This window comes from Tasmannia lanceolata, unplaced genomic scaffold (genome assembly GCF_043159265.1).
Source record: "Tasmannia lanceolata isolate RefF3 unplaced genomic scaffold, GAP_Taslan_0.1 ptg000012l, whole genome shotgun sequence".
Lineage (NCBI taxonomy): Eukaryota > Viridiplantae > Streptophyta > Magnoliopsida > Canellales > Winteraceae > Tasmannia > Tasmannia lanceolata.
In genome coordinates, this window is record NW_027518689.1 from 42694770 (window position 1) to 42717820 (window position 23051).

The window sequence follows — 23051 nt, forward strand, 5'->3', positions numbered from 1 at the left end:
AAATAGCCTTTTAAATTATACTAAACTTTGTTATAAAATGTTATCTTTATAATTTGGGATTTGCTAGTGTCCATTGCATAGCATCCATCGCAGATGGTCTGTTGCATGTCAGATGAGCCACCCCATGAATGAAGACAATAGTTGATGTAAAGTGAGCCTATGTGGCTGGCCTGACATGCAACAGATCATCTGCGATGGATGCTATGCAATGGATGCTAGCAAATCCCTTATAATTTACAGTAAACCGTACAAAATAAGTTGAGAAGATAAAATCCTTGTTTAGAATAAATTTTCTTATTTTTCCAGTTTTCTAACCCCATCGCATGCTCTAATTTACTCACTGCCACTCAAACCGCTCTTCTTACATCTAAATACCTCTCTCATGGTAGGTACATCAGGATTCTATGAATTTTTTTTTTCCATGGTTGCCAAACATGGCCTAAGTAAAACCCCCATTGTTTGCACCAACAACCAATGGTCATGGTTTAATCGTTGACCCCTTGTTGAGAATGACGTTAGCATTTCCCTTTTTCCAACTTTTTTGAAAGTTTGAGTGCTGCTATGAAGTCCGAGAGTGGAACATGGAGTGTAACCTAACAAATCCCCACATGTCATGGGTGGAGCAGTTTTGCCATTTTCATGGAGAAAAAAGCCAAAAATCAAGGGAAAGATTCGTAATGTATTAAGAGGCTATTTTGTCAGGTTGCACTCTAGGTCCCCAAATCTTTTACCATATCATTATTCTTTTGAATGAAGGGTGCAAATGATAAAAATGGGAGGGTGCAACATCAATTTCCTTTTCAAGAAATTTCTTGAGTGCAGCTGAAGCCATCGCTCCATCACACGAAAATCGCGTTTGCTTACTCAAAAGAAACTTTAGTAAAGAGTTATGCTAACTATCAAAACCAAGAGAGCACACAAGTCATGAACCAAAAACAAATTATGGGATTTTCAGTCACACTTGAAAGACTGTGGCAGCACATGATTTGGGCATTTTGCTCTTTAGTTTATTCGTTACAATGCTCAGCATGTTAATTCTTGTATCGTGTTGGTGTCACTAATGATTTAAGGGGTGTCTTGACAGGCGCTTTTTGCTTATAAAAACAGGGACTTCTATGCATTAATTTCCACGACAAAAAAAAAAAACGCAACATAAACATTACTGTTTTATCTTGCTCTATGTTTCTATGTTAATATTATCTTATTCTTCTTCTTTCTTAGTTTTATATATTTGCTTGGGCAATCGGAGTGTTCCTGTGGACAGTTCTGATCTGTACATTTGTGCAGTTTGAATAGATATTGATGGTGTTGTTAGACGATTCCTAGTTTTGAAGTTTCCAAAATTCATTATGGAAAATAGTGTTTCTATGTTTTAGAGTTACCGAAATTAGTGTGGCCGTTCCTTTAAGCACCCATTCCATGAATTGGCTAATCCATTAAACGTTTTGGAAGGCAAGTTGGCTCAAATAACTATTGCTAAACTTGTGCCTAAAGACCCAAACGAATTTTGTTTGATTTAGAAGTTTTACAAGAGCTTCTTAGCCTATAAATATAGACTATTGGTCTCTCTTCCTCTGACAATAAAGTGTTCTATCTCTTTCTTGAGAAAGCGCACATAAGGAGAGGTTTCCCATAAGCCTAGTGGTGAGGAAAAGGAAGAGAAGAACAAGGGGTGTTTCTAGGCCAATTCGGTGCTCAGAAAAGTGAACGTCTTCATTGGATTAAAAGCTTCAAAAGTGCGGTCATGCTTTCTTTTCTTTTTTTGAAATGGCGGAATATATTGATAAAACGGAACCGAGATGGTCCTCAGAATACAAAGGGAAAATAGAAAAAAAATAAAACCATTAAATAAATACAATTAGGGCGGTAAATAATCGAACCACTATAGACCCTGCCTAATGACCTCAGATTTAGCTAGACCATCAGCTTCTTCATTTGTTGATCTTCTAACATGGGCAAAAGAAATCTCCGATCCTGACACCCAATCCGATACCTCCTCAATAAGGCTGAGAAATCTCCATGGAGGAGGAGCTTTACCAGCAAGCCATCTAATAACATTGGAGGAATCCCCTTCCATAATCACTTTATACAAGACATATCTTTCAATGTGAAGGATACCATAATACGCAGCTTTGACTTCAGCCTCTGACGAATCAGAAATCCCATTCGGACTGGAGAAAGCCCACTCCACAACACCTGCATGATCCCTCATCAATCCACCAAAGCCTGACGAATCCAGATTTCCGAAGGATGCTCCATCCACATTTAGCTTGTAGAAACCCACGGGCGGCGGAACCCACGTTTGAATTGTCTTTGGCCTTCTTAACCCTTCCATACAGATGATATCCCATATTTCCCACAAATCATAAGCCGACACGAATATGAACATGGGAAGACTTTTCGCCCATTGAATATATATAGCAATAATCCTCTGATAAATACTGAAGGCTGAGCAGGCTTTTCCATCAAAGACCCTACCATTTCTTTCCTTCCATACCGACCACCATAGAGGTAACAGACAAATTCTCCACAACACCTTCCCTTTCTTTTTCCACGGGACAAAGTCCCAACAATCCAAAAGCATAGGGATTGATTGGGGGAAAACCCATTGGATACCAAATCTTACCAAGACTAAACCCCAAATCACCCTTACTACTTTACAATGCATGAACAAATGATTAATAGATTCTCCATCCTCTAGACATAACGGACAGTGATCAATCAACCAAAAACCCCTTCTTCTCAAAAAGTCAATGGTTTGTATGCGTCCACTACTAACAGACCACCCAAAAAATGATACTTTAGGGGAGCACTGAAAGGACCATACCTTAGCCACAACAGAATCATCACCACCCGGAACAATCTTAGCATAAATAGATTTCACAGAGAAGATTTCAGAAGAATTCCAAATCCAGATTCTTTTATCCTCACCGGATTTCTTAATATAGCATTTCTCGATCACTTCAAACAAAGAAGATAGATTCTCTAATTCTTTGTCAAAAAATTTCTTCTAAACCGCGGACACCAGATCACTTTCTGATCCACTCTTTCGAAACAGTCGCACACAAAAGCATTTTTATCTGTAGTCACTCTTAGTTAGTCCGGAAATAGTGAACCCAAGGGCTTATTTGCGCACCAAACATCATGCCGGCCAGAACCTCATACGCCTCCCAGAATACACTCTGAACTTGCAACCCTTGCTAAACACATTTCTAATACGTAGGACATTCCTCCAAATCGTAACCCCTCTTCTCTCGAAAGCACCATCCGATTCCCAGTTACCAGCAAGCACCCCGTACTTACTCCCAATTTCTAAGTGCGGTCATGATGAAAGGTATTTTTAACCCATCTCATTAGAATCGAATTTATCTTTGATTTGAACGCCCAAGATCCATAGGGATCGATTTAGTTAATGTTTGAACAACATGTGCATCTGTATCCTAGGGGTTATTGCGTTCGGATCTGCTGTACCAGAGGTTCTTTCACAGAGGCACAAATTTACCTTAAACATGTGCATCTGTATCCTAGTCAATGCCTCATCTCGCCGCATCGAAAAATGTGTTACTAATCTCATCTACTTTATGTTTTTATAGAGATCAACTACGCCATATTTTATTTTGGAGGAAAAAATCAAAAACAAAAATTTTTCGGAAGGTTTGGAAAAGAAAATTTTCCCCAAATTTTCATGCTTTTCCATTGTTTAATGACACAAGAAAAAAGTAAACTTAAAACACCAGAGATCATGTTTTATTAATTTTTTAATTGGTAAGCTGGGGTTTTGGCGGTGACCCTTATCGGTTTATTAAATTAAAGAGAAACATTTAAGAATGAAAACACAATCCCATGTTGAGTTAGAAGATGATAGACCTCTCGAAATATTAGTGCATTAAGTTCACTCATGTTTTATTAATTTAGAGTGATATCCCTAAAACTTATCAATTCTCTTTTAATTGTGGAAACAAAAAAAAAAAAAAAAAAGGAAAAACCTTTCTTCAAGCAAGGTTTTTCCTGCAATCCAAATAGGGTATTAGGGAAGATTGGAAAGAGTGTCAACCTTGTTAGATCTAATCTAGCTTTCAACACGATGGTTAAAATAAAACTTGGTAAATTTTCAAAAGAACGAGCAAGTGATCTTTAGAATATCCACTGTGATCCCTGCTTGTGTAAGGATATTTGGTCACATTCCATGATGGCAACCAGAGAGACTCACGACGACTTTGGTCACATTCCACTAACGGCTTTAATAATTTGAATTTTAAGCCTTAAATAAGGATATTTTCCCTTTTTGTCCCTCATCTTTACAATTAAAATTGAAGCCCACCATAGATGTAGTAGCAAAATAAAAAAAATGATAAGGGGACCTCATCTAAATATACAGTCTAGGGCTGGGCAAATAACTCCGTCGGGTGAATTGTCTGTCACGCACCCGTGCCCACGGAGGGTTCCACCTTTACCAAAGGCATTAGGGAATTATTTCTACATGTGGTCTCAATCTCATCATTTCTTTGAAAAAAGATACATAGTTTTTAATACTTTGATTTTAACTTCTTACCATCATTTCTTTGAAAAATGATACATGGTTTTAAAGTTTTTAGGATTAGGTTTGGAAGAATCTGTGGAGTTGGTGAAATGACCTCATGGATATTCAAAATTTTAAAAAAGGCTATTATAGTTCTCGACATAAATCAACGGCCAATAAAGAAAAGCTGTGAATATATAAAGTGTGGAATTGTGGATTGTCATTAAAGAAACATGGAGTGCTGATATCATATCCACGCATATATATATATATATATATATATATATATATATATATATATATATATTTTTTTTTTTTTGGGCAAGCTGGGGATAGGCAGGACCCCTACCAGATAGATTAATTAAGGAAAAAAATACAAGGGGGGCACAAGGGCAACATAGACAAATCAAGAACAACAAAATGAGAGATACAGACACCAAGGGATAGTCCCCATACGGATAATTAGGGTTGCAAATGAACCGAGCCAGCTCGCAAACATGTTTGGGTTCGGCTCGTTAAAAGCTCGGCTCGGGCTCGTTTGTTTACTAAATGAGCCTAAAAATTAGGCTCGCCAAATAAACGAGCCGAACTTGAGCTTTGTATAGTTCGGCTCGGAAAAGCTCGTGAGCTTTTTAGGCTCGGTTCATAAACGAGCCAAGCCGAGCTGAGATTTAAAGCTTGGATTATGTTTGCTTTTTATATAAAAACTAAAAGAATGTGAGTTATTTATCACAAATGAAAGTTTGGCCAAGTGGTTAAGGCGCTGGATTTAGTGGGGCATGGGTTCAACTCGGCTCGGCTCGTTTGTAGCCTAGGGATAATCCACGTATAGATTATCATGTATTATGTAGTTTGGTGGGCATATGGCCTTTTTTTCTTCATAATTGCATACCCCACAGCCACAATGACATGAAAAAACATGGCTTCTATTATTCATATATGCTTGGCAGGATATGTAGGGAACAACGAATACATGTCCAAAAATGCCATGCAACATGCTCTTGGTGACCATGTTTGTCGCTCATTGGTGGATGCAACGTGGTCCCATAAATTGACATATTCATATCTAGGGAAAGGATAAATTCTCCCTCTTTCTTCCCGGATCCACCCCCTTTAATTTAAAAAAGTGTAGTACATAGATAGATTAGGGGCAAGGTGGCTTGGAGAATATATCACTTCCCCAAGGCTTATTAGGTTTTCTGTGCACCTACACCAATGGCATGTGACACGTTGGGATTTTATGTGATCTTGCAAAATCATGTGGTGAGGATATTAGTGTTTCTCCCCATTGTAATAATACATTTGTCCTTCAAACTTGTCACGATTTTGTGGAAAAGAGAGAGAGGTCTGGTAAGCGGGTAAAAGTTTCCATTAAGGCTCCATTAAACCTTGAAAAACCAACAAGTTAGGGGTGCAATTCAGGTCGATTTTTAGAATTTGGGTTGAGCTTTTACTATAAAACCAACAAGTTAGGGGTGCAATTCGGGTCGATTTTTAGAATTTGGGTTGAGCTTTTACTATAAAATCCGGTTGGGTTCGCATTAATTCAAATTAAGTTCTTATAAAAAATGTTCAGCCCGATCTGACCCGACTCAAATTGCATAGCTCGCCGTTTTTTCTAAGAAATTTCTGTAAAAATGATGTGAACACACCAAGTATGTTGATGAGCTTTGATGCACTAACATTGTTAGTGGGTTTTGATTTTCAGATCCCTCACCTTAGCACAAATGAAGGCTATTTATAGTGTGATCCTGAGCCACATGTCCAGGACAGGTGGTAGCCCCTGTATGGACCAGGTCTCATACCTAGGAGGGGCAGATGGAAGTCCATGATTGGTCCAGGTGTCGCACCTAGCAGGGACAGGTGTTGGCTTTGCAGTGGTCCCTGTGAGGGCCACGTGTCAACAGCCTGTTGGTTGCTGAGTTCGGACCTCACCAGTGCTGAGTTCGGACCTCACCAGTGGTCCATACAATACTTTTTGAAAAAAGCAGGGACTGTAAGGGCTATCGCCCAAAATCATTTCCATAAGATGATCTTAGCCCTCGGATCTATAGAAGTTTCCATAATATGCACTTCTCTATAGTTGGTATTTTTTTAAAAACATGGTCGGGCCGGGTGATATCATTTCCCTATTTTTATTCAAAGAAATTGTTGCAGTGGGAGTCACCCCAACAGCGTCCGTATTGTTGAATCAGAGTTTCGATCATCCTATAATGTGGTCCATACAATACTTTTTGAAAAAAGCAGGGACTGTAAGGGCTATCGCCCAAAATCATTTCCATAAGATGATCTTAGCCCTCGGATCTATAGAAGTTTCCATAATATGCACTTCTCTATAGTTGGTATTTTTTTAAAAACATGGTCGGGCCGGGTGATATCATTTCCCTATTTTTATTCAAAGAAATTGTTGCAGTGGGAGTCACCCCAACAGCGTCCGTATTGTTGAATCAGAGTTTCGATCATCCTATAATGTGGTCCATACAATACTTTTTGAAAAAAGCAGGGACTGTAAGGGCTATCGCCCAAAATCATTTCCATAAGATGATCTTACCCCTCGGATCTATAGAAGTTTCCATAATATGCACTTCTCTATAGTTGGTATTTTTTTAAAAACATGGTCGGGCCGGGTGATATCATTTCCCTATTTTTATTCAAAGAAATTGTTGCAGTGGGAGTCACCCCAACAGCGTCCGTATTGTTGAATCAGAGTTTCGATCATCCTATAATGTGGTCCATACAATACTTTTTGAAAAAAGCAGGGACTGTAAGGGCTATCGCCCAAAATCATTTCCATAAGATGATCTTAGCCCTCGGATCTATAGAAGTTTCCATAATATGCACTTCTCTATAGTTGGTATTTTTTTAAAAACATGGTCGGGCCGGGTGATATCATTTCCCTATTTTTATTCAAAGAAATTGTTGCAGTGGGAGTCACCCCAACAGCGTCCGTATTGTTGAATCAGAGTTTCGATCATCCTATAATGTGGTCCATACAATACTTTTTGAAAAAAGCAGGGACTGTAAGGGCTATCGCCCAAAATCATTTCCATAAGATGATCTTAGCCCTCGGATCTATAGAAGTTTCCATAATATGCACTTCTCTATAGTTGGTATTTTTTTAAAAACATGGTCGGGCCGGGTGATATCATTTCCCTATTTTTATTCAAAGAAATTGTTGCAGTGGGAGTCACCCCAACAGCGTCCGTATTGTTGAATCAGAGTTTCGATCATCCTATAATGTGGTCCATACAATACTTTTTGAAAAAAGCAGGGACTGTAAGGGCTATCGCCCAAAATCATTTCCATAAGATGATCTTAGCCCTCGGATCTATAGAAGTTTCCATAATATGCACTTCTCTATAGTTGGTATTTTTTTAAAAACATGGTCGGGCCGGGTGATATCATTTCCCTATCTTTATTCAAAGAAATTGTTGCAGTGGGAGTCACCCCAACAGCGTCCGTATTGTTGAATCAGAGTTTCGATCATCCTATAATGTGGTCCATACAATACTTTTTGAAAAAAGCAGGGACTGTAAGGGCTATCGCCCAAAATCATTTCCATAAGATGATCTTAGCCCTCGGATCTATAGAAGTTTCCATAATATGCACTTCTCTATAGTTGGTATTTTTTTAAAAACATGGTCGGGCCGGGTGATATCATTTCCCTATTTTTATTCAAAGAAATTGTTGCAGTGGGAGTCACCCCAACAGCGTCCGTATTGTTGAATCAGAGTTTCGATCATCCTATAATGTGGTCCATACAATACTTTTTGAAAAAAGCAGGGACTGTAAGGGCTATCGCCCAAAATCATTTCCATAAGATGATCTTACCCCTCGGATCTATAGAAGTTTCCATAATATGCACTTCTCTATAGTTGGTATTTTTTTAAAAACATGGTCGGGCCGGGTGATATCATTTCCCTATTTTTATTCAAAGAAATTGTTGCAGTGGGAGTCACCCCAACAGCGTCCGTATTGTTGAATCAGAGTTTCGATCATCCTATAATGTGGTTCATACAATACTTTTTGAAAAAAGCAGGGACTGTAAGGGCTATCGCCCAAAATCATTTCCATAAGATGATCTTAGCCCTCGGATCTATAGAAGTTTCCATAATATGCACTTCTCTATAGTTGGTATTTTTTTAAAAACATGGTCGGGCCGGGTGATATCATTTCCCTATTTTTATTCAAAGAAATTGTTGCAGTGGGAGTCACCCCAACAGCGTCCGTATTGTTGAATCAGAGTTTCGATCATCCTATAATGTGGTCCATACAATACTTTTTGAAAAAAGCAGGGACTGTAAGGGCTATCGCCCAAAATCATTTCCATAAGATGATCTTAGCCCTCGGATCTATAGAAGTTTCCATAATATGCACTTCTCTATAGTTGGTATTTTTTTAAAAACATGGTCGGGCCGGGTGATATCATTTCCCTATTTTTATTCAAAGAAATTGTTGCAGTGGGAGTCACCCCAACAGCGTCCGTATTGTTGAATCAGAGTTTCGATCATCCTATAATGTGGTCCATACAATACTTTTTGAAAAAAGCAGGGACTGTAAGGGCTATCGCCCAAAATCATTTCCATAAGATGATCTTAGCCCTCGGATCTATAGAAGTTTCCATAATATGCACTTCTCTATAGTTGGTATTTTTTTAAAAACATGGTCGGGCCGGGTGATATCATTTCCCTATTTTTATTCAAAGAAATTGTTGCAGTGGGAGTCACCCCAACAGCGTCCGTATTGTTGATCATCCTATAATGTGGTCCATACAATACTTTTTGAAAAAAGCAGGGACTGTAAGGGCTATCGCCCAAAATCATTTCCATAAGATGATCTTAGCCCTCGGATCTATAGAAGTTTCCATAATATGCACTTCTCTATAGTTGGTATTTTTTTAAAAACATGGTCGGGCCGGGTGATATCATTTCCCTATTTTTATTCAAAGAAATTGTTGCAGTGGGAGTCACCCCAACAGCGTCCGTATTGTTGAATCAGAGTTTCGATCATCCTATAATGTGGTCCATACAATACTTTTTGAAAAAAGCAGGGACTGTAAGGGCTATCGCCCAAAATCATTTCCATAAGATGATCTTACCCCTCGGATCTATAGAAGTTTCCATAATATGCACTTCTCTATAGTTGGTATTTTTTTAAAAACATGGTCGGGCCGGGTGATATCATTTCCCTATTTTTATTCAAAGAAATTGTTGCAGTGGGAGTCACCCCAACAGCGTCCGTATTGTTGAATCAGAGTTTCGATCATCCTATAATGTGGTCCATACAATACTTTTTGAAAAAAGCAGGGACTGTAAGGGCTATCGCCCAAAATCATTTCCATAAGATGATCTTAGCCCTCGGATCTATAGAAGTTTCCATAATATGCACTTCTCTATAGTTGGTATTTTTTTAAAAACATGGTCGGGCCGGGTGATATCATTTCCCTATTTTTATTCAAAGAAATTGTTGCAGTGGGAGTCACCCCAACAGCGTCCGTATTGTTGAATCAGAGTTTCGATCATCCTATAATGTGGTCCATACAATACTTTTTGAAAAAAGCAGGGACTGTAAGGGCTATCGCCCAAAATCATTTCCATAAGATGATCTTAGCCCTCGGATCTATAGAAGTTTTCATAATATGCACTTCTCTATAGTTGGTATTTTTTTAAAAACATGGTCGGGCCGGGTGATATCATTTCCCTATTTTTATTCAAAGAAATAGTTGCAGTGGGAGTCACCCCAACAGCGTCCGTATTGTTGAATCAGAGTTTCGATCATCCTATAATGTGGTCCATACAATACTTTTTGAAAAAAGCAGGGACTGTAAGGGCTATCGCCCAAAATCATTTCCATAAGATGATCTTAGCCCTCGGATCTATAGAAGTTTCCATAATATGCACTTCTCTATAGTTGTTGTTCCCGGGGGGGGGGTATCCTAGTGCTAAGATCATCCTATGGAAATGACTTTGGGCAATAACCTATTTACGTTGTGTTCCATCACATGGACGGTTTGGATCATCCTTTAATGTGGTCTGTACAGTACTTTTTAAAAAATAAGGGACTATGAGACGCCATATAAAATCTCGTTGAATCATATCTTTGTTTGTTTTGGGAAGTGGGACCCTCTTAATCTTGCGCCACCAGAGTCAAAGCCAGTGGCCCATTTTTTTGTCCTGCTCCTGCCTTGATCTAACGGTAGCTGTTTAAAAGTACGTGGGCCCCACCTTGTGTGAAGATCCAAACCATTTATTTCACTACCAATTTACGCTGAGTCCCAACAAATGAATGGTTTCGATCTTCAACCAAGGTGGGCCCACTGTATTTTTTAAATATACATACAACTAAGTTACTTGTAAATACCAAACTAACGCTTTCATTGTACATTGGAATAGATTTAGGTAAATGATATCAGCACAACTATGTATTAATTGGCTTGTGAGAGCTTTTTTGGGGACTTTAATACCCTCTCTTTAATACTAAAAGACAAGATGAGTTAGTAAAAATATCAAAACATAGTTGTGCTGATATCTTTTCCCTAATTGGTTAGTAACGGATTTTCTTGGCAATTTTGCATAAAGCCATTTCACAGCTCACTTTTTCAGGAGAGGACAGCCACCTTGGATGAATTAAATGGATAAGACAATTAAAAAGTGAGCCGAGAAATGGCTTTATGCCAAATTGCCTAGTAATAACTATATTTTGGAGGACGATGGTATAGTTACAACTTACAAGGCAAACTTACAATGAAACTATGCTTTTGCATCAGGTTTGGATAAAAAATAGCAGCATTTGCTTCCTCCCAATGAGTTTTCATGGGCATACCATTTCTCTAAATTACAAATTGAGAGTTTTGGAACCTTTTGGTAAATTCAGTCCGAACTACATCTGAGATCAAATTCAATCCGAACTACATTTAACATTGATCTCAGCATATGAAGAAAAATAGAAATTTCCTCCCATTCGTTTAAAATTCATAGGTTGATCGTAAACGGATAGTAAGGAAGATTAATGACAATGCTTATATTGTTGATCTTCTTGACATGATCATCCCGAAGATGTTCAAAATAGCATATTTGTTTAACCACCATCCACCAGTTGTGTAGATCAATTAACTCAAGAACGAGTTCTCTTTGAGTGTGAGATTGATGTAGGATGATGTTGGCAAAACATATTTACCCAAGTGCCCTACTTGTGTTTTAGATGTTTTATTTGATATTAGTTTAGAATGTTGTTTTAGGATATACAAACTGGTCTAAGTTGTGTTAGAGAAATTTCAAAATAAGAGTTTTGAAAATAAAAAGGTTCTTAAAATGAGAGCATTTTGAAAGACGTGAAAGAGTGCTTGCGGGAGGACTAATAGTTTATTCCCACATTGGAAAATGAGAAAAGTGCAGAGGGGTTAAGAAATATCCCTGCACTCTTCCCACTTGTTTTAAATTCGAAAGATTTTTGCAAACGATGGTTTGCACGCACGGAGTGGGGATTGTTGGTTTTTTGGTGCACTTTGCACGTACACATTGTCGCGTGGAGCGATTGTGAGCTTTAATTTTTTCCAATGAGATCTGATCCATTGATCATGATCTTGATGGTCTTGATCGGTCAGTTTCATCATATAGTGTTCGGGTGAGATCAATCCCAAGCAGTTGGGATCTGGACCACAGGATCACGCCCGAGTGTGTTCCAACGGTGAGACTCAATCGGGTGTAATCAGGGTCGTAGGATATCGTGGTAATGATTGGTGCTTGATCAGGTGCAATCTGGACCACAGGATCGCAACCAATCTCATACGAGTTATTGAATCCCGGTCGGGGGTGATTCGGAGCACAAGTTGGCGAGCGATCACAGTCTAACAGTCAAATGACGGGCGGGGCTTTTATGCTAGCTAACAGTCATAATCATAGTCAATTTGGACCATAGAATCATGATCGGATGCGATCTAATGGTCATATTTCTGCCCGAACGGATCAAGTGCCCGTTGAAAATGTATTTCGAATAAGAAAGACATCATAAGGCCGATAAAAAGACCAGAAACTCACCATTTGCAGATAGAATTGAAATTCCAAGTACAGGCTTCCCATTCTAGAATTTTCAAAGCATATCTACAACCTCTTTGAAGCATTTCAATGCTCTCTTTGCTCTCTTTATTGCTATTTTATTTCTATTTATTTGTTATTCCTGCATAAACAAGAACACATATCTTGCATGCTTGAAAATCCAAAGGTGCTTTGGCTCCGTTGCCGTTTGTGCATTAAGTCAGCAAACACCAGTAGATTTTCTATTGGGCTTCATTGTATCTTGGAGGCAAATTCCACTGTACTATGTGCACATCAATTAATTAATACTTGGTGGGGTGAATATTGTCTTTAAGGAAAACAATATGCCTTGAAGCAAATCCTTTCAATTTTCTCACTGGTTTTTCAGCATCCTCAGCATCCTCGTTGTCATATTTTTCAACAAGTAGTTGGGTTGGATTATGTTTAAAAGTTTGATTCGATTACGATTATGTAGTAGTTTGGGTTTATAATATCCATGTAAAGGAAATGTAAGGCAACGAGTCTCTTTTTCATCCGACATTTTTAATAGTAGGAAATTCTTCTTTATTGAGAATTTAGATAGAAGTATAGGGCTTGTTTGGTAACCATGGAAAATTAATCCATGGAGTATTTTTGGGCCCAATCATGAAAGAGGATATGAGGAGGGAATGCGACTGACTTGAGAGGGCACGAGTGAGAGCATGAGAAATACCTAACAAACAGTGGAAAATTCATCAAATTGGTTTTTCTTTCCTGTTTCTATGGATTTTTATGCTACCCTCACTCCCACCCTCTCAAGTTCTCAGAGATTTGCCTTGAGCATCTAAGGCTAATAGCAATACCCATTTGGATTCAACTCCTTGGTCTTCATCTCCTATTATAGACTCTCCATAACCTCATAAAAATAGCAAGTAAAATTGGGAAGCACCCCTATATGGACACCCCTACAGCAGAATCGTCAAGACTGAGCTACGCAAGATTTTGCATCAAATTGATGCCCGAAAAAACTTCCTAGACAGCATCAAACTCACCACTCCTACAGAGGTTTATGTGCAAAAAGTCGAGTATGATAGGAAGCCCAAAGCCTATAGCAAATGTCAAGATATCAGCCACTCAACAACACATGCCACAAAAATCAGCAATGTCGAGAAAAAAATTCAAACTCAAGAATAGAAACCAGTGAACCAGAAGAAACCCCGATGTGGACACTGGCCCATCTAGGTAGCCCCATATTGAAGAGATGGCAAACAAAAACATGGAGCCTATATAGTGGCTTGGCAGAGATTTAGCGTGGTTGTGGACCCAAAAATATTGTGCATGTGATTATGTGGTGTAAGTGATGTGTATGGGTACGAGTGTATGTGTGGGCCATAAGTGACTTAGAGAGCTGACTCTTTTTTCGATAAATAGGGGTTAGAGGGTAGTGTTTAGTTAGTTTTTTGACATTTAAGAGTTAAGACGAAAATTTTGGGACTGAGGAGCATTCTTGGAGCATTCGAAGGAAAGAGGAGAGAAGTTCTCCAACGTAAGGACGACACAACTCTTATGAAGGCGAGTTCCGTGTGCACCTCGTTGGATGGATTGGCTGCCATTGTACCAGATTCAAATCCCAACGTGGAGATCACGAGGGTTTGTGTTCTTTTCTCTACTTTTATTGAAATCTATCCTTGAGTTCTTCCATATCATCTCTTTTTGTGTTCCAATTCTTACCTTAGATCTATAAATTTCTTGTCTTTGTTCTAGAATTTCTTTCATAGACCTTTCTTGTTTCCTTGTTGAAAATTGAATAATCATCCTATATATAATAATTGAGAATCATCGATCCTTAATTTCATGATAAATCATCCCATTTTTCTTAAATCCAAGCACAATTTTCCGAGAAATTGCATATCTGCATTTTTCTCCGTTGCTTCTTCCACTAAGCTTAAATCAAACCCCAATCTAGAGAAATCATTCCAGCCATCCCAGTTGCATCTGAAAGCAAGTAAAAGGAGTTAGAAATAAAAATCGGAATAAAAATCCGGAGAGGACGAGAAAAGATGAGGTCCATGCAGTTCCTAACCAAAAGACCCAACTAGCAAATAGATTTTCAGCCCTTGAGACTCCAGAAGAAGAAGCCCTCGTAAAAGAGACTCCACAATCAGAGGTGTTGAAAGTATCGCCTCTCATGCTATTATAGGTCTTGAAGGGAAAATTAAGGGTAGAGAAGCCTCAAAGAACAAATCATTGACGAACCACAATTACTCCGAAGGTGATCCATAGCAGAAGGTCCTAAAGAAGAATGGTCTAAGATGCTCCCAAACATCCCAACATGTTCCCATCAAGCTAGCTGATTATGTAACTCATGAGTATTGAGCAGTTTGAACTCTTAGGTTTAGTGTTATGTTTTTGTCTATCTGAACCTTTTGGATCTCCCTCTCTCAAGTGTTCCGAGTCTGGGATGGTGTCTTGTGCCCATGAATCTAACATCTTTCTCTTTATCTAATAAACCGGTAGAGGTCCCCTCCAAACCCAGCTTGCCTACCCAAAAAAAGTCTCTCCCCAATCGACAATCTCTCACAACTGATCCCACCGAGTATTTTTCTAATGGTTGCCATGTTGATCAGAATACGGTAAATATGGCTCATCAGATTTCTGTTGAACAAAGAAAAAGAAAAAGCAAACAGCGTTGGTAAAACCTTTTCTTCGATGCTTCGAGATAAGGCACGGACTAGGTCACTCTCTTTAATGTGAATTTGCGCCTTTGCGGAAACTAATTCAGGTGCAGTAGATCCAAACATAATCAACCCAGGATACAATAGCCTGACACACCATCGATCTCTAAGATACTGCACGTTCGAAGAGATTCGAACCACGCGAACACTCCGATTGCCTAACAAAATATTAAACGATAGGAAAGAAGAAGAAAGAAAACACACTCTATAATAGTAAATCGTTGCATATATTTTTCCTGGGAGCAGAATGACAAGTGGGGTCCACTTGTTTAATGACGTACCATTTTCTACTAGTTTTGATATGGTGGGCCATGCACCAAGATAAGGCCCACTTAAATGAATTTTCTGAACAATTTAACCATTTTTATAGGGAAATGATATTTTCCACCCCTTAAATGGATAAATCCCCCCCCCCCCCAAAGGTTTCTGTGAGAATGATTCACAGCTTGAGGACAAATTCACCCCCTTTAACGTTTTTCTTTTCCATTGAAACTTAACTGATAACGTTAAGGGGGGGATTTTATCTGTCCGGGGCGGGGATATCATGATGTACATGCGTGCAGCCAAATAAATAGTGGGTCCCACAAAAAATGGATTATCTGAACCATTCATCTTTTGCTCCTGCAGTAGATAGGCCTTAAAAAAAGGGGCCATAGGATGATCCCAACCCTTCGATTTGTGGGGCTTTTCAATATATTGATGTCCAAAAATTGTAGCCACAAATCGAAGCGTTAGGATCATCCTGTGGACCTCAGGGCAGCAGCCTATCTACGGCGGGGACAAAAATGAATGGCTTGGATCACCACATAAAAGTTCTCATTCAACAGCCATGAATTATAGGATTATGGTCATGCAATTGTGGCGGTTTTTGGTGTGGGGTCCATCTATAGCTAGACCTGGCATATAAATGGTTTGGTTCATTTCAGGAGTGGGCCTAGTTGTATTTTGGCCACCTCATTAGTCATTACTTTTCTTTGCATATAAATCATGCAATAACTTGGTTTTGGCTCCACTAGAGAAATTTTCCACTCTTGGATTGTTATCAACATCACAATGACAGAAAACAAACAGCTGTGATTCCAATTCATTTTTAAGCAAAAAGCTCAACTTAACCCAACCCAACCCAAATTGCACCCCTAATTTGGAGGGTTTCACTCCATTAGTAGTCAATTATAAGCAAAAGCTCAACCCAACCCGACACAAATTACACCCCTAATTTTGAGGGGTTTCATTGTCTAAGGAAGGGCCCACAAATCTGGTACCTGAAATTTATCTTACTGACCAATCAATTGACCCATTTTATCAGTGCATGGTTTTAAATATCTATATCTATTATAATATAGCAGGATGAAGGTTTCCACTATTCATGCTGACGTGGACAGCTCCCATCCAGCTTTCGATCCTACGTGGCCTCCGGCCTCCATACCAAACACCCACTAATCAAAAGAGTTAGTATCATCCTATTGGGTCTAGTTTTGGGCTACGACTTATCTACAGCAGGAACATAAAAATTGCAGGAATGGTTTAGATCATACATTCTTTTGAGTTGTGTTGCCTAAGCTTGCCTCCCTATGCTTTCCTATAATGTGTTGCTGGGCCAACAATATGAATGGTGTAGATCATTGTGTCATGTAGGATGCTCCAAATCACATGAAACGGTGCTAAGATGTCCACAATCACCATCAACCTTTGATGGCAGGGAACGGTGACAAGGCTTTACAAACTATTGCCATATCATGCAAAAAGCCCATGATGAATAAAAGAATGTATGATCTAAACCATTCCTGCAAAAAGCTTAGACAATTGATGAATAAAACTCTCAGGACAATCTAAAGGTTATTTTAAAACCGTAGCACGGTTGGTCCAACTAGTAAAGATATATGACCCGATATATCATCATATGGGAGGAGGTCCGATATGATAATAATACATAGGGAAACTAGTTGCAGTCCCGGGCGATGCACGGAGCGCTTATAGATATAAAAGTAAAGTCACGTTTGAAATTCTATTCTTGGGATAAGATATATAAAAGTAAAGTCCTTTTCATTTTCCAAAATTCTAATTATTCAATCAAAACGTCTCTTCTCACCTATCTTTTTGCGCTATTTTTTAGGATTCTAAACCTATTTTTATTTGCACTATTTTTAAGGATTTACGTTCCAAATTTTGGATATATGCATTAATTGCGCTTTGAAATTCTCTCGTATTAAGTTGAATGCGTTATGCAGAGGCGGTGCCACATGGCGCCACCCTAGCTTACTGTTGTTCAAAGATGGACCCACCATTCCAACAACGGTTTCTGTTGGGCCCACCAACTTTTCCTGTTGTGTGTGTGGAGAGAGAGAGAGAGAGAGAGAGAGAGAGAGAGAGAGAGAGAGAGAGAGAGAGAGAGAGAGAGAGAGAGACCGACCGGTCAATGGTGGGAAACGTGACAATTACGTTAAATCCTAACGTTTAACGTTAGCCAGCCGTCAAGGTGGGGAGAAAATAGCCTTCAGGGGGGGATATCAGCGCCCATAAAGTTTTACATCAAAAAATATTCGATGGAAAATAAAATTTCAGGGTCTAATAAGTTTGGAATTTCCCATAAAATCAAGGATTCGACGTTGGAGAAAATCCATGGAAAATGAGTTAAATAAATATTGGAAACTCGTTTTCAATGGAAAATCTTTTTCAATATAAATGTTCACTACATCCAAAAGCTCCTTAGTCTCTTTCTTAACATCATTGGATTCGTTGATATGAATAACATATGTGGGATGAAGAGGAGAGAGAGATGATCGGGTTGAATAAAAATTAAAAACGAATATAGATGAGGGGTATTAGGATTTTTTTTGGATTTTTTTGAATTTCTTTCTATCTATATAAAGACTCTATATTTTGTGACCGTTTTGGAATAAAACGTTGTGACGTTTGAAACGTTTGTGATGTTGGAATAAAACGGTTTGCAGAGGGGGTGCCACGTGGCACACCCTCAGCGTACCACATCCAGCTTTATATAGATAGTATAGATGGAGGCTTTATATTTTTTAAAAAATAAGAGGGCCCACATTATTCAATGATCCAAATCCTTCATTTGCAGGGCCCTGACTGGGGGGTTAGGATCATCCTACCGAGAAGATTTTTAGGGCATGGCCAATTTGCATTGGGCCCTGCAAATGAAGGATTTTGATCATTGAATAATATGGACTCCAGTGTATTTTTTTTTAAAATGTGTAGGCAAGCACCCACGATGTAAAAACTCATGTACACCAGCGTGCGTGCTCGTGCACCCGAAAAAGAAAAGTGGGGCCATTTTTAGGGCATGGAGTATCTAAGACAGACCTAAAAATGAATGGTTTAGATCATTGGCCGCTTTTCCTGTTGGAGTGCTCGAGGACCTAATAATGACTTTATTCACATTTCTTAGCAATTTCTAAGTTGTGGGACGTTTATCAATCTATTATCTATTTTCAGCATATTCGGCATGCTGGTATTTTAATATAAAAATGAAACTTTTTGGTATTTTAATATAAAAAGTGACATTTACTTGTGTTTCTAAGAGTTTGTTTTATTTACAAATATGCCACCTTGCTTTTGAAACGCTTGTTTTCACTCTTCTCTCGCATAAGTGAACAGTCGCAGAGTTGGGCAAAGACTCATGGGTACATAAAGCTTTTCACTTCTCTACCCTTATGTATGAAAAGAGGAAACAAAGTGGCCTGCGTGCATGAGCCACTAAGTGGACGCGGTGGGCTTTTTGGCTATACACCTACATGCGTGCTGCCCGGCCCGGCTTAGACGGCCATGGCGTGTGGACCGAAGCTTTTTCCCTTTCACCTAAATTCTAAATTTTTATTTTTTATTTTTGTTACTGTACGTGTACATTCACCCTTACCCTCATCGTTATAAGGGAAGAACGCAGCTGTTATTAGATGAATAACTTAGTCGTTCTTGCGGTATTTTGGGTGTGTCTTTTCCACCAGCGTCAAAATAACTTTGCCATTATTGTACGTTGTGCCCGTTTGAGAAGTGACCATTCGTGTGCTGTTTCGGTAACATACACAAAACAGATCTTTTCTTAATGGGTGCTTTGAAGGGATTTTTTTTTACACATCAAAGGGTGTATTGAACGGACACTTTGGCTTCATAATAATAATAGATGTTCATCTACCTTTTAACGACACAACAGTAACAGAGAGGAAATTGAACAGAAACCCTTTTCTTCCTATTGCCTTTCTGATTTACCCCATTTACTAGGGAAGTGATATTTACGCCCCTTTTGATAACCAGGGACACCAGCGTCAGTGTATCAATGGCAAAAGGGGGCTATATTCGATGTCTTTGTTTTGCCGTGTAATGGATTAGATGGCTATGGCCAATTTCACATATTTCAAGGAAACCTTTGTCTCATCTCTGTGGAAAATGCTCAACAAAGAATATGAACGGTTGTCAGTGATTTTTCGGAATATTATCGAGAATTTTAGGACATCTAACATCTCAAATGCCATTTATTTTGCATGGGTAAAGATGATACTTTTGAAATTAACAAATGAGTGGGAATATTTATCACTATCCTTTCTAAAAGAGCAAAATACAGGATTACAAACTTGGTTTTGCTAACGAGTGCATTGGGAATGATATTTTACAATCATTTTGCACAATATTTGATAAAAATACTCATATTTAGTGAATTTATTATCAAAATATGTGTAAAATATCATTCCCTACGCACCTTACAGGTGCCCTTAGGGCACTCGTTAGCAAAACCCTTACAAAATAAGGAGGCCATTTGGCACCATGCGATTTTGCAGCCAAATATTTTTAAGAGAGAAGAGATCGATTACTCATAGCTAGATTTGTCTTATTTAATTCATATGAGTTGGCACTTCTTTACTGAAAGAGAAGTGCTGTGATATTGCTTGCTAAATTATCTAGACTTTCACCTACCAAATATTGACAATTTGGTTCTTACTTCTTAGCATGGTTTTAAATTTCAATTTTGGAATGCGTTTCGACCCTCACCGAAACCGACATTTCGGAAAAAATGCTATATAATTAATAAATTTGAGATTTTTTAGTTGATTTCCTCAAAATTTCAGAAGGAATATAAAAAACTGAAATTTCGAAATTTCAGCCAGAATCCGATACTGTTTCGGGTTTCGCCAATTTCGGTTTCGATGCTGACTGAAATTTCAGATTTCAGTAAAAATTTAAGCAAAAAAAAAATCTTTTATGCTAGTAATCATAGAGCATGGATTCATTGAAACATGTATGATGATCAAGTGTTAGGATAATGTTGACCATCATTCATTATGACCACGATGTTCTTTAAGATATCTTTAAGCAGTTGTTTTTTGTGTGCCTAAATCTCGTGAATGAGATCTCCATTAGCTGTTCGACTTAGACACCCCAACTGACCCAATAACCAAGCACACATGATGAGGTTATCTTGCTACTCAGTCTCAAAATAAAATGGAAAAACACTTCTAAAACGGGGTCCAGTATTGAAAATAATGAAGGGGTGTTTTCACGTGTTTCTGATTTTGTGGGTATATGCACTAATTTATTTTGTCTCTTTCGTGTGTGTCACAATAGACACGGGTTCCCGATTTCCTAGCAACCCTCAAAGAAAACCTCATACATCAATAGCCTTAAATGTATCTTTCTCCTCAAATATTACACCCTCTGCATTTAATTGACTTGGAATCAACATCATATTCCGATTCCTATTTTGATTTTTCTGCCGACAGAATGAAAAAAAAAAAAAAAAAGTTGAAATAAAAACTGTAATCCAAAAAAAATTTCTATTAAAAGTTTCATTCCGACTAAACTGGCGGAATCAGAATACTACCTCTTGGGGTTGGAAATGGACATTTCCCCCTCTAATTCCACACTGGTGTCAATTCCACCCCCTTGATTATGTTCCTTTTTTTTACAACAAAATGCCAGGATTAGGCGGAATTGGAATCAAATCCCGATTCCAGCGCCCGATAGAATTGAGCTTAATTTTTTTACCATGTCTAGGATGGAATTTGGGCTCGAACCCAGTTAAATTTTTAGCAAAAGCTCAACCCAATCCGACCCAAGTTGCACCACCTAGTCACGAAGGAGAATTTGGTCATTTCATAAATAGAAATGAGGATTTGGGCTTGACCCATTGATTACGTGTTGAGCCTTACGATCAGCCCAAGAAGCTCTACACGTATAGATCGTTGTTTTTTTCGCCCTCCCCTATAAAAAGGTGTCATGAGTCTTTCCTCCTCACTCTCTCTCTCTCTCTCTCTCATGGCTAGTACAAAGGGGACATTACTATTTGCAGTTCTTCTCATCTTCCTTATAGTTGATGTGAGTCCTTGCATGAGCTTTTGGGTGTAATTTGGTGTATATGATAAGTTGTTTTTGTTCCTCTTTTTGTCTGTCCTTCCCTTTTTCCTTTTGATGTAAAATGGGTGTAAGACAAAATTTACACTCATTTTTAGTGGAATAATGGGTCTTAAATTTTTACATCAATGAAGGAGAGCCAAAATTTTACTAATTTTCCACCCCTTCTGCTATCATTTCTTGATTTTAAGGAAAATACAAACAAAAGGAGTGGCAATGCTGGGAAAAATGTGTGGAAATACCTCCCCATTTCTTAATATGTTTATGCATCTAATTTTATAATATTACAATATAGATACAGTCCAATATTTTTCTGCTCATACCAATGAAAAAAAGAAAGGTAAAAACCTAAATTTATCTCTCAATTGTACAGCCTTTTCAGTTATTAGAAGTTAGAAGGTTAAAAAGCAAAAGAAAAAGTCTTTATTTCATTAAGAAAAATAGCCTTTCTGATTCCACCATAAACTGATTTTTATTTTCTAATTTTTATCAGTTGCATGCCTACACCGGAGGAGCAGGGGCACCTGAATCAATAAGTAATATGCCCATACACTTCTCTATGTTCAAGTTTCAAATACAAGTGAATTAATTTGATTAAATGGGTTAGATATGGATACTATACACCATACTTTCTGTATATTTAACCATATATTTTGCAACTTTCAGACTGTGGTTCGGCCTGTGATTACCGTTGTAGCAAAGCTTCAAGGCACAAGATATGCATCAGGGCATGCAACACATGCTGTGAGAGGTGCCACTGTGTCCCACCTGGGACCTCAGGGAACACGGATGTATGCCCTTGCTATGCAAAGATGAAAACCCATGGTGGTAGGCTCAAGTGCCCTTGAACTCCCCTATCAGTATATATGTATGGTCAAAATAAGATTATGATATGCTGTATCCTAGATTTACACAGAGATACTGTGTATGCCTCTCTCAGTGTATTAACTCCTTGGATTATAGAACTTGAAGTTTAAAGCTAGGAGCAATATTTCTAAGAGTTCCTACCTTTTCTTTCTTTCTTTTTTGAATTGAATCGACCCTATTCAATTTTTACTTGGCACATGTTTGGCAATCATGAATTTTTTCCATGGAATATTAGTTTACCCAATAGTGGGGGAGTTCGGGAGGGGGAGAGACCAGAGAGGACATTCAATTTATGATAATATTCCACACTAATTAACCATAATCATATCATTTCCCTCTATACCGTGGAACAAAAAAAATTCCCAAGAAATAATTTTCCATCATAAATATTTTTCTTGTAATCCAAACATTTTAATTTAGAGAAGGTCTGAACTCTTAGCACAAAATTAAAAAAAATAACAAGTCCTCTAAGTTTGTTTATTACGGTAGTTCATGGATATTAAAAAAGAACGATGCTCGAGTTACTAATGGTTAGGAACATGGTTACAAAATTTG

General features: G+C 38.3%; 1 protein-coding gene across 1 annotated transcript; it reads left to right on the forward strand.

Moving 5' to 3' along the window:
* Positions 1 to 21475: 21475 nt before the first annotated feature.
* Positions 21476 to 22692, forward strand: LOC143887374 (cypmaclein-like). Its single transcript, XM_077391471.1, has 3 exons — positions 21476 to 21593; positions 22123 to 22165; positions 22296 to 22692. The coding sequence occupies exons 1-3, from the start codon at positions 21495 to 21497 to the stop codon at positions 22475 to 22477; spliced, it is 324 nt and encodes a 107-aa protein (XP_077247586.1). The 5' UTR covers positions 21476 to 21494; the 3' UTR covers positions 22478 to 22692.
* The last annotated feature ends 359 nt before the right edge of the window (positions 22693 to 23051 follow it).